At 36.7% G+C, this 13,472-nt stretch overlaps 1 protein-coding gene across 1 annotated transcript in view; it reads left to right on the forward strand.

Annotated features, from left to right (window-relative positions):
• The window catches only part of ADAMTS19 (ADAM metallopeptidase with thrombospondin type 1 motif, 19), a 275,020-nt gene that overhangs the window by 195,571 nt on the left and 65,977 nt on the right, over positions 1 to 13,472 (forward strand). The window contains 1 exon segment of the mRNA XM_010852422.1: positions 6,948 to 7,028. Within this exon segment, the coding sequence (XP_010850724.1) occupies positions 6,948 to 7,028 (81 nt within the window).

Genomic DNA, 13,472 nt, shown 5'->3' on the forward strand with positions numbered 1-13,472 from the left:
AAAATTACTAATCCAAACAGTCTTTGGGGATAGAAATTACATTGAACTTGACTTAGAAATCACATTTCTGATTGTTGAAGACTTTTGTAATGGGTACTGAATGATTTTTCATGATGACATATAATACATATGATATGAGCCAAAATGCTAACAAGCCCATTTCCCAATACTGAGAATATGAAATCATCTGTTGTGTATTTAATAAATTGGAGCAGCAAGGGAATAATCTAATTTGCATTGGCTAATATTATCAGATTTCTACAGGCCTTATCCTCCAATGCACAGTATTGATGTCTAACAGAGAATAATAATTTTTAACAGCCTGAAGCAACTATTGAGAGTATTAGTCTTCAGGTTTTCAGCTTCCATTTTTTTTTTTATTATTTTCTTAATGTGTTTACTAAGTTCCAAAGAAATACATTTTTGAAAGCAGAGTCTGTAGCAGTGTAGCATGTTGGAAACTATAACAGAAAATCAGAAGATGTGGGCTGATAGTCCAGATATATTAAGAGCAGGAACACATCCTCTCTCGTTTTCTTTCCTCATCTATAAACACTCATAGGGGATATGAGGATGAACAGACAGTGAATGATCTATGTAGTGTGAATTTTAAAGTGATCCACAACAAAAAGTGATATTATCTGTACTGAAATATAATGACTCACAAGTAAACTTTATATACAGAAAATGCTTTAAACTCAAGCCTTCAAGTTTACTGGGAGGAAGCAAATATTTTATGTTTACATTGGTGTCTTACCTGGACATCTGTTTATTGAACTATCTTAGTATTTATGATTGATTTTCATTGTCATTTATATGCTTACACTACATATATCAACTTTTTTTCCTGTTTTAAATTTCTTATTCAGAAACTGAAAGATGTGCCCCCAAAATATATATTTTAATATGAAGAATAAGCCATTTATATTTGAATAATCATGAAAAGTGAGTTCATGCTAGATTTTAAAAAAAAGCCTCTAAGAGAAAATTAGACACAGCCCTCAAATATATAACCTTTCTCTTGGCCCCAGCAGAATAAAAGATAAGTGAGCTTGAAGAACTTGAAGCCTACAAATAACTAAGGCCCAGGGTAAATTGCAGATCAAAATCTCAGTCTCCGAAGTTGTGAACAAAGGTGACAGATTCTGAAAATCAAAATCTGTCAGAACTCATTGAGAAAAGGCAGGCAAAGCTGTAAAAGGTTCCCTGGCTTCCAGCTAAGAAGTACAGTAGTAATAAGCTTTTCAGCCTGATCGTGATGGGAGATGTTTTTATCATGCAAAAGTTAAAGTGATGTCTGAAGAGATTTAAAGATACTAGAACTTTTGAAGCCTATTCCTGCATAATTGTTTACCTGCACAGAGACAGTTCACCAAGGAATACTGATGCACATTCAGCACTGGTAGCTTTTGTTTAGTAATAATAACACTTAATTTTTCAACTAAACTTAGATAATAGAAATTGCAGTTAAAAACCAGTAATGTTGTTCCTTCTGACTACAGTTAGATGAATACATTCCTCCCCATCTCCCCAATTTCTATTTCAAATCTCCTTTGTTTTTATTGCACTTTTAATTTCTACTTATGTTTTATTAGTTTCTAAATTATATTAACAGCCTCTGATATTTGGAAGATGTCTAAAGTGCCTACAATATTGGGAATATCAGAGACTAATACTGTTATTTCCTTACAACAATCTGTTGTGCTTGTAGTTCTCTGCTAGTTTAACACCGTTCATGGAAGAAACTAAAATTCTAAACTTGAACCATAAGACTTTGTGTGGTGTTGTTCCTACTTGTCTTTCTGGTATCAACTCTGCCGAGGTCACTTTCCTACTCTAAGCTGCAACCAATAGATTTGCTAGAGGTGCTCAAGCTGACCATGCTCTCTCTAGCACCTTGCATTTAAAAATATTGTTCTGTTAGCTTCGCCTGGTTTTGTTTTTCAGTCGCTAAGTCGTGTCTGACTCTTTGCGACCTCATGAACTGCAGCATGCCAGGCTTCCTTGTCCTTCACTATGTTCCTGAGTTCACTCAAACTCATGTCTATTGAGTCAGTGACGCCACTCAACCATCTCATCCTCTGTCACTCCCTTTTCCTCTAGCTCTCAATCTTTCCCAGCATCAGAGTCTTTTCCAATAAATGAGTCCGCTTTTCACATCAGGGGGCCAAAGTATTGGCACTTCAGCATCAGTCTTTCCAATGAATGAATATTCAGGGTTGATTTCCTTTAGGATTGACTGGTATGATCTCCTTGCTTTCCAAGGAACTCTCAAGAGTCTTTTCCAGCACTACAATTCAAAAGCATCACTTCTTTGGTGCTCAGCCTTCTTTATGGTACTCTCACATCTGTACATGAATACTGGAAAAACCATAGCTTTGACTGTACAGACCTTTGTTGGCAAAGTGATATCTCTGCTTTTTAATAAGCTATTTAGTTTTGTCATAGCTTTTCTTCCAAGGACCAAGCATCGTTTAGCATTCAGGTCTCAGTACAGATGTCACTTCTTCAATGAAGTGTTCCATGAACAGCCTCCACATCCTATCTCTCTGTATGGATACCCTACTGGTATCCACAGAGTTGAGTTGTAAGGTAATTTTGTTTTACACTCTTTGATCTTTGCTTTCCTACTATAAAGATCAGTGAGGAAAAATATCATGGCTATTTTTTGTTCAATACCCTAGTCCTAATGACCAACATAGTGTGTGATTCATTAACATTTATTAGTGTAATGAATAATGAAACATTACATCATTAAGAACTTTAAAAAACAAAAATCTGTTTGAATCTTTAATTATGCTGTGGGCTTCATCTACTTGTGACTTTAGGAATGCTGTATTCATTTCTCTTTAGACAATTTTATCCTTATAGTTTATGGACTCCCTAGAATTTCTTGAAGGAACTGCAGCCCTATTTTGGTCCAGTTGGCCATACACACTGTATATATTGTATGAGTAACACATGCGCAGACACATGTGGGTGTTTTCAGTCCCTGTGCTCTATTTAGAGTTTGCTAAATCATTTTTGTTCAAACTAGAAAATCAACTTAAGGGAATTTTTGTTCCTTAGCACATATATCACGTATTTCATTTTAATTTGCCTGGACAGGGGTTGATTTGTTAAGGGATTTTTAAAGGTAAATTGTATATTTGGCCACTTGTGGAACTATATAGTTATCAATATACATTTAGAAGAGGGTGGGCATAGAATCTGTTATTCTTAGTACGAGAGATGACGACACTAATCCAGAACAAGAAATGCATGCTCTTAGACTTTTTATTTGTATGTTTGCCACAGCAATAAGAGAGTCATAGTGTCATGTATTCTACTCTGTGAAATAGTAGTAGTGGGCTCTAGCTGTAATCAGACAGATCTGAGTTCGAAGCTTGCATCGGCTAATTAGTGACACAGCAGTCTTGAAAAAGGCAAGTTTTTCTTTTTCTCTACCTTTATTTTCCAATCTATTAAATATCTACCTTGGATGATATCATTATGGCTGAATGAAATAATTTATATCAACTATCTACAGTTGTGACTAGCACATAGCAATTGTTCAAAATATAGCATTTATCATTGTTACTACCATGGAGATAATGATTACCTTGGGCATTTTAAGATGGCCAATTAAGAATGGGATCTCTGGTTGTAAAAGAGGATGTTCCTATGTATATACGATGCAAACTGTCCAATGTGAGGATCAAGTTTATGACCTTGACATCATAGTCTTTATTTCAGCTTCTGAGCTCAATTATAGCCACTCGTATGTCCACATCTTTTAAAAATATGCAGTCTCAATTGTGAGACTTATTTACTCAAAAATATCGAGACCCCAGACTTTAGCTATCCTTTATCAAATGTCTTTGCTTAATATTTTCCTTCCTCTCTTTCTTCTTTAAACGCAATCTAACTCACCTCTCCTCCAAGCTGTTTCTATTGAATAACAGAGAATTGCTCTGGATATAACTGTTGTCCTAAAATACAACATATCTCTGGGTTTACTGCTAAACTCAAATAGGAATTTACAGTTACTGCCTCTGCTTTTCTGTATCTACTCTTCATTTTTAACAATCCTGAAATTTATCTTCTTCAAACACCTAATTTGCTCAGAGATGAATGGTTACCTCTTGTTTGTGACATCTGGTGGACTCCCCTTAGTCACCTTTCTCTTTGATGTCTGTGCAGGTTTTTGTACCAGTACTCTTTTTAAAATATTCTAATCTATAAGATCCCACTATACCAAAATAGCCAGATTTCTACTTTCTTGGGATTATTCCTTCCTGTATTCTTTTTTTTTTTTTTTTCAATCTTTCTGTTAAAAACCCATAACTGTCACCAAGGTTAAGTCTTTGACTTCCATCTCTAAGTATTCTCCATTTACTCCTGTGGCTTCAATTACTGCCTCACAGAGGTGAGGAAAGCCTGACCTTACCCTGGAGTTCCAGATTCCCAGAGTTCTTACTGGATATTTTTTATTAGTGTATTATACTGGTTTGCTGAGTACAAACTGCAAAACTTGTCAGATTATTACCCAAACTTGACTTTCATGTTTTTATAAATGATGACTGCATTCTCACATAAGTAATAATAAAAGATTATGTCATGTCCTCACTTTCTGTTGGTTCTCAAACTCAGAGTTTTTTTTCCCTTTACAATGCCTTCTAGATTTTCCTCCTTAGCCTCTAGCACTCCTGGATTTTTACATTGGCCTCCTGATACTGCTTTCCACAGCTGTATCACTGAGGCGCTTCCAAACTATCAGATAAAACCTCTCCAAACCAGTATCTGATTACATCCCTTGCTGTAGAATGTTCAGTAGCTTCAAGTGGTAAATTCAGCATCCTGGGCATACATTTAAATTCTCTTAATATAGCCATCTTCTTACATCTTCTCATTCTGTCAGTTATTTTGTGTGGTACAAAAAATACCACTTACCATGTTACTTTTCTCTATATATGGTGAACTCACTCTTTTTTATATACAGTTAACTCTCAAATAATGGCATGGGTCCACTTATATATGGATTTTTTTTTATAGTAAATACTACAGTACACACAATCTGCAGTTTTTAAGTCTTCAGATGTAGAACCATAGATAAAAAGGAACCACGTATACAGAGGGTCCACTACTTATTATACTCAGATTTTTTACTACAGGGCAGATCAGCACTCTTAACTCACGCATTGTTTTGTTTAAGGGTCACTTGTATATCCAAATCCTATCCATTCTTCAAAGACAGTTAATCTTTTTGCTTCTTTATGAAGCTTTCCTTGACTATATGAAATGTTCTCTTTTCTGAAACATTGTGATTCCTACTGGTGCCAGTGTTACTTGAACATCAGTAATGTATGCTGCTAAGTCACTTCAGTCGTGTCCGACTCTGTGTGACCCCATAGATGGCAGCCCACAAGGCTTCCCCGTCCCTGGGATTCTCCAGGCAAGAACACTGGAGTGGGTTGCCATTTCCTTCTCCAATGCATGAAAGTGAAAAGTGAAAGTGAAGTCTCTCAGTTGTGTCCGACTCCAGCAACCCCATGGACTGCAGCCCACCAGGCTCCTCCGTCTATGGGATGCTCCAGGCAAAAGTACTGCAGTGGGGTGCCAAACCACTTAAAGTTGGGGGTGGGGGGGGGGCGGAAATCCCACTTCTGAGTTAAAATAGCAGCAAAACTTCTGACCCGTGATGTCATCAGATAAGGGGGATGGTTTAAACAACTTTAATTTACATTCTTCATTGGAAAATTAGCCATTTTATTTTGAATATGATCTTCTAAGCTTAATTTTGGAAGCTTTATTTAACTCATTTTTTATGTAAGATATTTGTCTCTTTCCAATTCGATTCTAAACTCACTGAGTACAGAAATCATGTTACCTCATTTCTGTATGCAAATAGGAAGTAAGTGTTCGTTTCTATTTTCATTGCTGCATACTGCGTTCATGTAACAAAATGGAAGTACTTGTATGATTTAGTGTTACTGAAAATTTATTCTCTATTGGAAATGCTGATTTGAAAAGCACACACCTCTAGTCCCAGGCACTGCCACCAGGTGGGGTGTCTGCTACCTTTTGATAAACAGCAAATAATTGTCAACAGTTTCAGGAATTTGAATAATTAATCAATAGGAGACAACTCTAGGATTAGCTATTATACCTTTTTATCAATAGCTTTGAAAATTAGATTTTTATTAGAACTATGTGTGGCTATACAGAAATACTGAGAAAACGAAGTCTTGATTTTGACTTTTTGCGTGTACTTTTTCTTCTATCCAACTTTATCTTACCCTCTTGTTTCACTTCAGGCATTACATTCCTAACCACTGCTAAACTGTATTTCCTAAAATATACCTAATTGTATCTTGCTCCTAGCCATCTGATCCCTTTCGGGGTGACATCAGATTGTCTGATGTGGCCTTACTTATTATTTTATTAATTATATTATTATCTTACTTGTCTCCAGCTCAAGTTTCAAAACCCTTTGTTCATCTCCCAGGGAAGGCTTGGTCTTTCTTGTCCAATACTCAACTATTTCAGGAACACACATCCACCATCTGTATGCTCTCCAGCTATGTTTCCTCCTGCCTACACTTTCTGATTTACAGGAGTTCCATGAGCAGAACTTAAGTTAATTTGCTCTGTTCCAGGATTCACTGTGTTTCTAACCAAGCTACCCATTGTGCTTTTTCTCACCTTATAATTCATAAGCTGTTGGGAAGCTTTTTAACATAGAATACAGTCACCCATTTGCTCATGATAGTTTTGTATTCTCAGTGTTGCTCCAAAAAACTTCTCAACTTGAATTTATGACAGCTTTTATAGATAATTTTTTTCTTTATATAGGTATTGAAATAACACATCAAAAGCCAAAACCAAAAGAAAATAGGGAAAGTCAGTGAAGAAAAAAGAATTAGAAGAAACTCAAGATGTATTTCATGTTTTATTGACTTTTACAGGTTATGTAGAAGTGCTGGTGATACCTGCTGGAGCAAGAAGAATCAAAGTTGTGGAAGAAAAGCCAGCACACAGCTATTTAGGTAACCTGTGTTAAAGACACAGAGCCCATCCAAGTTCAAGCTTAGCTGTCTTGCCCTGAGAGTTCTGTGATGACCAGAACGTCAGTGTGTTTCTAGTTACATATATGAATTTCCCAGGAAGCACCTCTTGTCAAGTAGGAATTTTTTTTCTTCCCTCCCAGGGACTTCCCTGGAGCAAAAGCAACGTGGTTGACTATGTTTTTTTTTGGCAGCAGAGGCAGGGGGGAGTTATTAATTACTTCTTCATGTTAATCCACATTAAGGAACAAATACTCATTGGAGGATTTGGATATGTTTTGTTTCATATCCACAAATATATTTCACATGTGCATACACATAAATATACACATATCCATGTTTGTTGCATATGCAAATGTATACATAGATGTGTGTGTATGTGTGTGTGTGTGTATTTGCTGATTGCTCTATAATTTGGAAATCTTGTGGGATTCTTAAAAAAAACTTCTATGTGCTAAGAGGACTTGCTCTTTTAATGGAAGACGGTGAGTCCCTTGGAATGCAAGGAGATCCAACCAGTCCATCCTAAAGGAGATCAATCCTGGGTGTTCTTTGGAAGGACTGATGTTGAAGCTGAAACTCCAATATTTTGGCCACCTGATGCGAAGAGTTGACTCATTGGAAAAGACCCTGATGCTGGGAAGGATTAGAGGCAGGAGGAGAAGGGGATGACAGAGGATGAGATGGCTGGATGGCATCACCGACTTGATGGACATGAGTTTGGGTGGACTCCGGGAATTGGTGGTAGACAGGGAGGCCTGGCGTGCTACAGTCCATGCGGTCACAAAGAGTCGGACACGACTGAGCGACTGAACTAACTGTGCTCTCTTTTGCCTCACTTCAGGTGTATGCATCTATGAAGAAAGTTTTTTGTTTCTAATTGTGAAATAGAAAAGTTGGCTTATGATATTTTGATAGTTTCAGGTGTACTGCATAGTGCTGACATATGCATGCATTATGAAATGGTCACCACGATAAGTCTAGTAACCATCTGTCCCCAAAGTTATTACAATGTTATTGATCACGTTCCTTATACTATATATTATAAGACCTACATTGCTTATTTCATCACTGGAGCTTTTTATCTCTTAATACCTTTCATCTATTTCATGTACCCACTACCCCCTCCCTCTGGCAGTCACCCCTTTGTTCTCCGTATCTAAGAGTTTCTTTGTATTTTGTTTGCTTGTTTTCATTTTTAAAATTCCGCGTGTATGTGAGATCGTACAGTATTTGTCTTTCTTTGTCTGACTTATTTCATTTACCATAGTATCCTCTAGGTCTAAATATTTGTTGCAAATGGCAAGATTTATTTTTCTTTTGGATGATTAATAGTCCATTGTGTATATAAACCACACTGAAATACTTTCCCACACCATATTCAGAAATAAACTCAAAATGGATTAAAGTTTTAAATTTAAGACCTGAAACCATAAAATTCCAAGAAGAAAACATAGATAGTAGTTCTTTGACAGCAGTCTTAACAATATATTTTTTGTTTGTTTTTGATTTGTCTACCTAGGCAAGGCAAACAAAAGCAAAAATAACCAAATGGGACTATGTCAAACTAAAACCTGTTAACAAATGACAGGTTCTATCTTCTTTATCTATTCATCTATCATTGGACACAGACGAATGAACACTTCTATATCTTGACCATTGTAAATAATGCCACACTGACCATCAGGGTGCTTATCTCTTTTTGAATTAATACTGTTATTTTCTTTGAGTTAATACCTAGGAGCAAAATTGCTGGATCATATGGAAGTTCTGTGTTTACCTTTCTAAGGAATCTCCCTACTGCCTTCCATAGTGACCACACCAATTACCCTCCCACCAACAGTATAAGAGGATTTTCTTTTTTCCACATCCTGCCAACACTTGTTTTTGTCTTTTTGATGATAACCATTCTGACAGATGTGAGGTGATATCTCACCATGGTTTTGATTTTCCTTCTCCTGATGATTAGTAATTCTGAGCATCTTTTTATGTACCTGTTGACCCTCAGAATGTCTTTGAAAAATATTTCTCTTCAGAGCCTCTGCCCACTTTTTAACTGGATTGTTTAGGGATTTTTGATGTTGATTGTATGAGTACTTTGTACATTTTGGATATTAACTTCTTACAGGATATATTGTTTGCAAATATCTTCTCCCATTCAGTAAGCTGCCTTTTCCTTTGTTGGCACATTTTTAGTTTGACATATCCCCATTTGGTTATTTTTGCTTTTGTTTGCCTTGCCTGAGTAGACAAATCCCCCCCACCCCTCAAAAAAAAATATTGCTAAAACCATTGTCAAAGAGCATACTACCTATGCTTTCTTCTAGGAATTTTGTGGCTTCAGGTCTTAAATTTAACACTTGGATCCATTTTGAGTTTATTTCTGTATACGATGTGGGAAAGTAGTTCAGTTTGGTTCTTTCGCATGTGGTTGTCCAGTTTTCCCAACACCATTTGTAGAAGAGCTGTCCTTCCTCAATGTATATTCTTGTCTCCTTTGTCATAGGTTAATTAACCATAAAAACATTAATTTATTTTTGGTCTTTCTGTTCTGTTCTCGGAGAAGGCAATGGCACCCCACTCCAGTACTCTTGCCTGGAAAATCCCATGGATGGAGGAGCCTGGAAGGCTGTAGTCCATGGGGTCGCCGAGGGTCGGACACGACTGAGCGACTTCACTTTAACTTTTCACTTTCATGCATTGGAGAAGGAAATGGCAACCCACTCCAGTGTTCTTGCCTGGAGAATCCCAGGGACGGGGGAGCCTGGTGGGCTGCCGTCTATGGGGTCACACAGAGTCGGACACGACTGAAGTGACTTAGCAGCAGCAACAGTTCTGTTCTACTGATCAATGTCTGTCTTTCTCCATGTTTGGTACCAGACTCTTTTAATTACTGCTGCTTTGTAGTATCATTTAAAATGAGAGTATGTGTGTTACCTACAGCTTTATTCCTCTCTTTCAAGATTGCTTTGGCTATTCAGGGTTTTTTTGTTTCCAAATAAATTTTAGAATTATTTGTCCAAATTCTCTGGAAAGTGCAAGCAGTATTTTGATAAGTCTTGCAGTAAATTTGTAGATTTGCCTTACGTGGTATGGTCATTTTAACAATAAAAATTCTTCCAGCTTATGAGTTCAGTCTATCTTTCCATCTCCTTTTGTTGTCTTCAGTTTCTTTCATTAATGCCATATAGTCTTCCAATACAAGTCTTGTACCTTCTTAGTTAGATTTACTCTTAAATATTTTATTCTTTTTGATGTAATTATAAATGGGATTGTTCTCTTATTTTCCTTTTCTGATGATTCATTACTGGTATTTAGAAGTGCAACCGATCTCTGTATATTGATTTTGTATCCTGCTACTTTTCTGACTTCATGTATTAGTTCTAATAGTATTTTGGTGGCATCTTTAGGATTTTTTGCATATAGGATCATGTCATATGCAAAGACGGATAGTTTCACTTCTTTCTTCCAGTTTGGATTGTTTTTCTTGTCTGACTGTGGTGGCTAGAACTTCCCATACTATGTTGAATGAACATGGTGAGAGTACGTATCTTTATCCTGTTCCTGATTTTAGAGGAAATGCTTTCACCTTTTGACCATTGAGTAAGATGTTGCCTGTGCTTTTGTCATATCTGGCCTTATTAAATATCGAGGTATATGTCTTCTCTTTCCACATCGTTAAAAGCTTTTATATTCTAAATGTTGATTTTGTCAAAATCTTTTTCTGCATCTTTTGAGATGACCTTTTTTTTTTTAATTGTTCACTTTATTTACCTGGTGTATCAGGTAAATATTGATTTGTGAATATTGCACTAGCCTTTCACCTTTGAGATGGACCTAACTTAATCATGATGTAGTGATCCTTTCAATGTATTGTTGAATTTTATTTTCTAGTCTTTTTTTTTTTGAAGATTTTTGGATCTATGTTCATCAGGAATATTGACCTGTAATTTTCTTTTCCTGTGTTGTCTTTGTCTAATTTTGGTATCAGGGTGATACTTGCCTCATGGAATGGATTTTGAAGTGTTCCTTCCTCTTAAATTTTGGGTAATAGTTTGAGAAGGATAAGTGTAAACTCTTCTTTAAATATTAGGTGAATTTACCTGTGGAGCTATCCAGACCTTGGGTTTTGTTTATTGGAAATTTTCTGATTAATGAATCAATTTTATTACTGAGAATTGGTCTTTCATACTCTCTGTTTCTTCCCAATTCAGTCTTGGGACATTGGATATTTCTAGGAATTTATTCATTATTTATAGGTTATCCAGTTTTTTGTATACAATTATTCATACTAATCTCTTATAATCCTCTGTATTTTGTGGTGTTGATTGTAACTTTTTTTTTCATTTCTGGTTTTATTTCATTGGGAGCTTGAGAAAATATTTCTAAATATTTTAAGTATTGCTTCTGGAAAAAATTGTATCAGCTATTTTACTTAGGCCAATTAATAATTTTTAAATATATGAAAGAAAATAGTATATTGTCAAAATATATATTGCTTATAAATTAATATTTAAAGCTAATTAAGTCATGTAAAATTCTCTTTTATAGTCTTGGCATTCACTGACACCTAATATTACCCGTCTGGCAAAAGGCTATTCTTCCAGAATTTAAACATCATATTTATATTATCTTTTTTCCAATTATTATATTTTTAGCTTATATTGGAGTAGGGCTTCCCAGGTGGTGGTAAAGAACCTGCCTACCGATGCAGGAGATGTAAGAGATGCAAGTTCAATACTTGGATTGGTAAGATCTCCTGGAGAAGGGCATGGCAGCCCACTGCAATATTCTTGCCTGGAGTATCCCATGGACAGAGGAGCCTGGCAAGCTCTGGTTCATAGGGTCACAAAGAGACATGGCTGAAGCTACTTAGCACAACACGCACAGCACATAGTTGATTTACAATGTTGTATAAGTTTCAGGGGTACAGCAAAGTGAAAAAGTCATATTTCACCTTTTTCAGATTTCTTTTCCATTTAAGTTTATAGAATGGAGGCTTCCCTGGTGGCTCAGACAGTAAAGCGTCTGCCTGCAATGTGGGAGACCCAGGTTCAGTCCTTGGGTTGGGAAGATCCTCTGGAGAAGGAAATGGCAACCCTCCCCAGTATTCTTGCCTGGAAAATTCCATGGACTAAGGAGCCTGGTAGGCTACAGTCCATGGGGTCGCAAAGAGTAGGACACGACTGAGCGACTTCTCTTCACTTTCACTTATTATAGAATATTGAGTAGAGGTCCCTATGCTATACAGTAGGTACTTACTGATTATGTATTTTATGTAATAGTGTATGTGTTAATAGCAACCTCCTAATTTATACTTCCCTTCCACCTTTTCCCTTTGGTAACTGTAAATTTGTTTTCTAAGTCTGTGAGTCTGTTTCTGTTTTCTAAATAAATTTATTTGTATCACTTTTTTAGATTCCACATATAAGTGATATCACATCATATTTGTCTTTGTCTGACATACTTCATTGAGTATGATAATCTCTAGGTCCATCTGTGTTGCTGCAAATAGCATTATTTCACTATTTTTTATGACTGAGTAATATTCCACTGTATACATGTACCACACCATCTTTAATCATTCACCTGTCAGTGCACTTTTATGCTGCTTCCATCTCTTGGCTATGATAAATAGTGCTGCAGTGAATGTTAGGGTGAATGTTTCTTTTCAAATTCTGGTTTTCTCCAGATACATGCTCAGAAATGGGATTGCAGGATCATATGATAGCTCTGTTTTTAGTTTTTAAGAAACCTCCAGACTGTTCTCCATAGTGGATATACCAGTTTACATTCCCACCAAAAATGTAAAAGTGCTCCCTTTTCTGTACACCTTCTCCAGCACTTACCGTTCGTAGACTTTTTGATGATGGCCATTTTGACTGATGTGAGGTGATAACTAACTATAGTTTTGATTTGCATTTCTCTAATAATGATTTTGCATATAAGTTAAATAAACAGGGTGACAATATTCAGATCAGATCAGATCAGTCGCTCAGTCGTGTCTGACTCTGCGACCCCATGAATCGCAGCACGCCAGGCCTCCCTGTCCATCACCAGCTCCCGGAGTTCACTGAGACTCATGTCCATCGAGTCAGTGATGCCATCCAGCCATCTCATCCTCTGTCGTCCCCTTTCTCCTCCTGCCCCCAATCCCTCCCAGCATCAGAGTCTTTTCCAATGAGTCAACTCTTCACATGAGGTAGCCAAAGTACTGGAGTTTCAGCTTTAGCATCATTCCTTCCAAAGAAATCCCAGGGCTGATCTCCTCAGAATGGACTGGTTGGATCCCCTTGCGGTCCAAGGGACTCTCAAGAGTCTTCTCCAACACCACAGTTCAAAAGCATCAATTCTTCAGCGCTCAGCCTTCTTCACAGTCCAACTCTATCATCCATACATGACCACAGGAAAAACCATAGCCTTGAC

This window comes from Bison bison, unplaced genomic scaffold (assembly GCF_000754665.1).
Source record: "Bison bison bison isolate TAMUID 2011002044 unplaced genomic scaffold, Bison_UMD1.0 scf7180017864311, whole genome shotgun sequence".
Taxonomy (NCBI): Eukaryota; Metazoa; Chordata; class Mammalia; order Artiodactyla; family Bovidae; genus Bison; species Bison bison.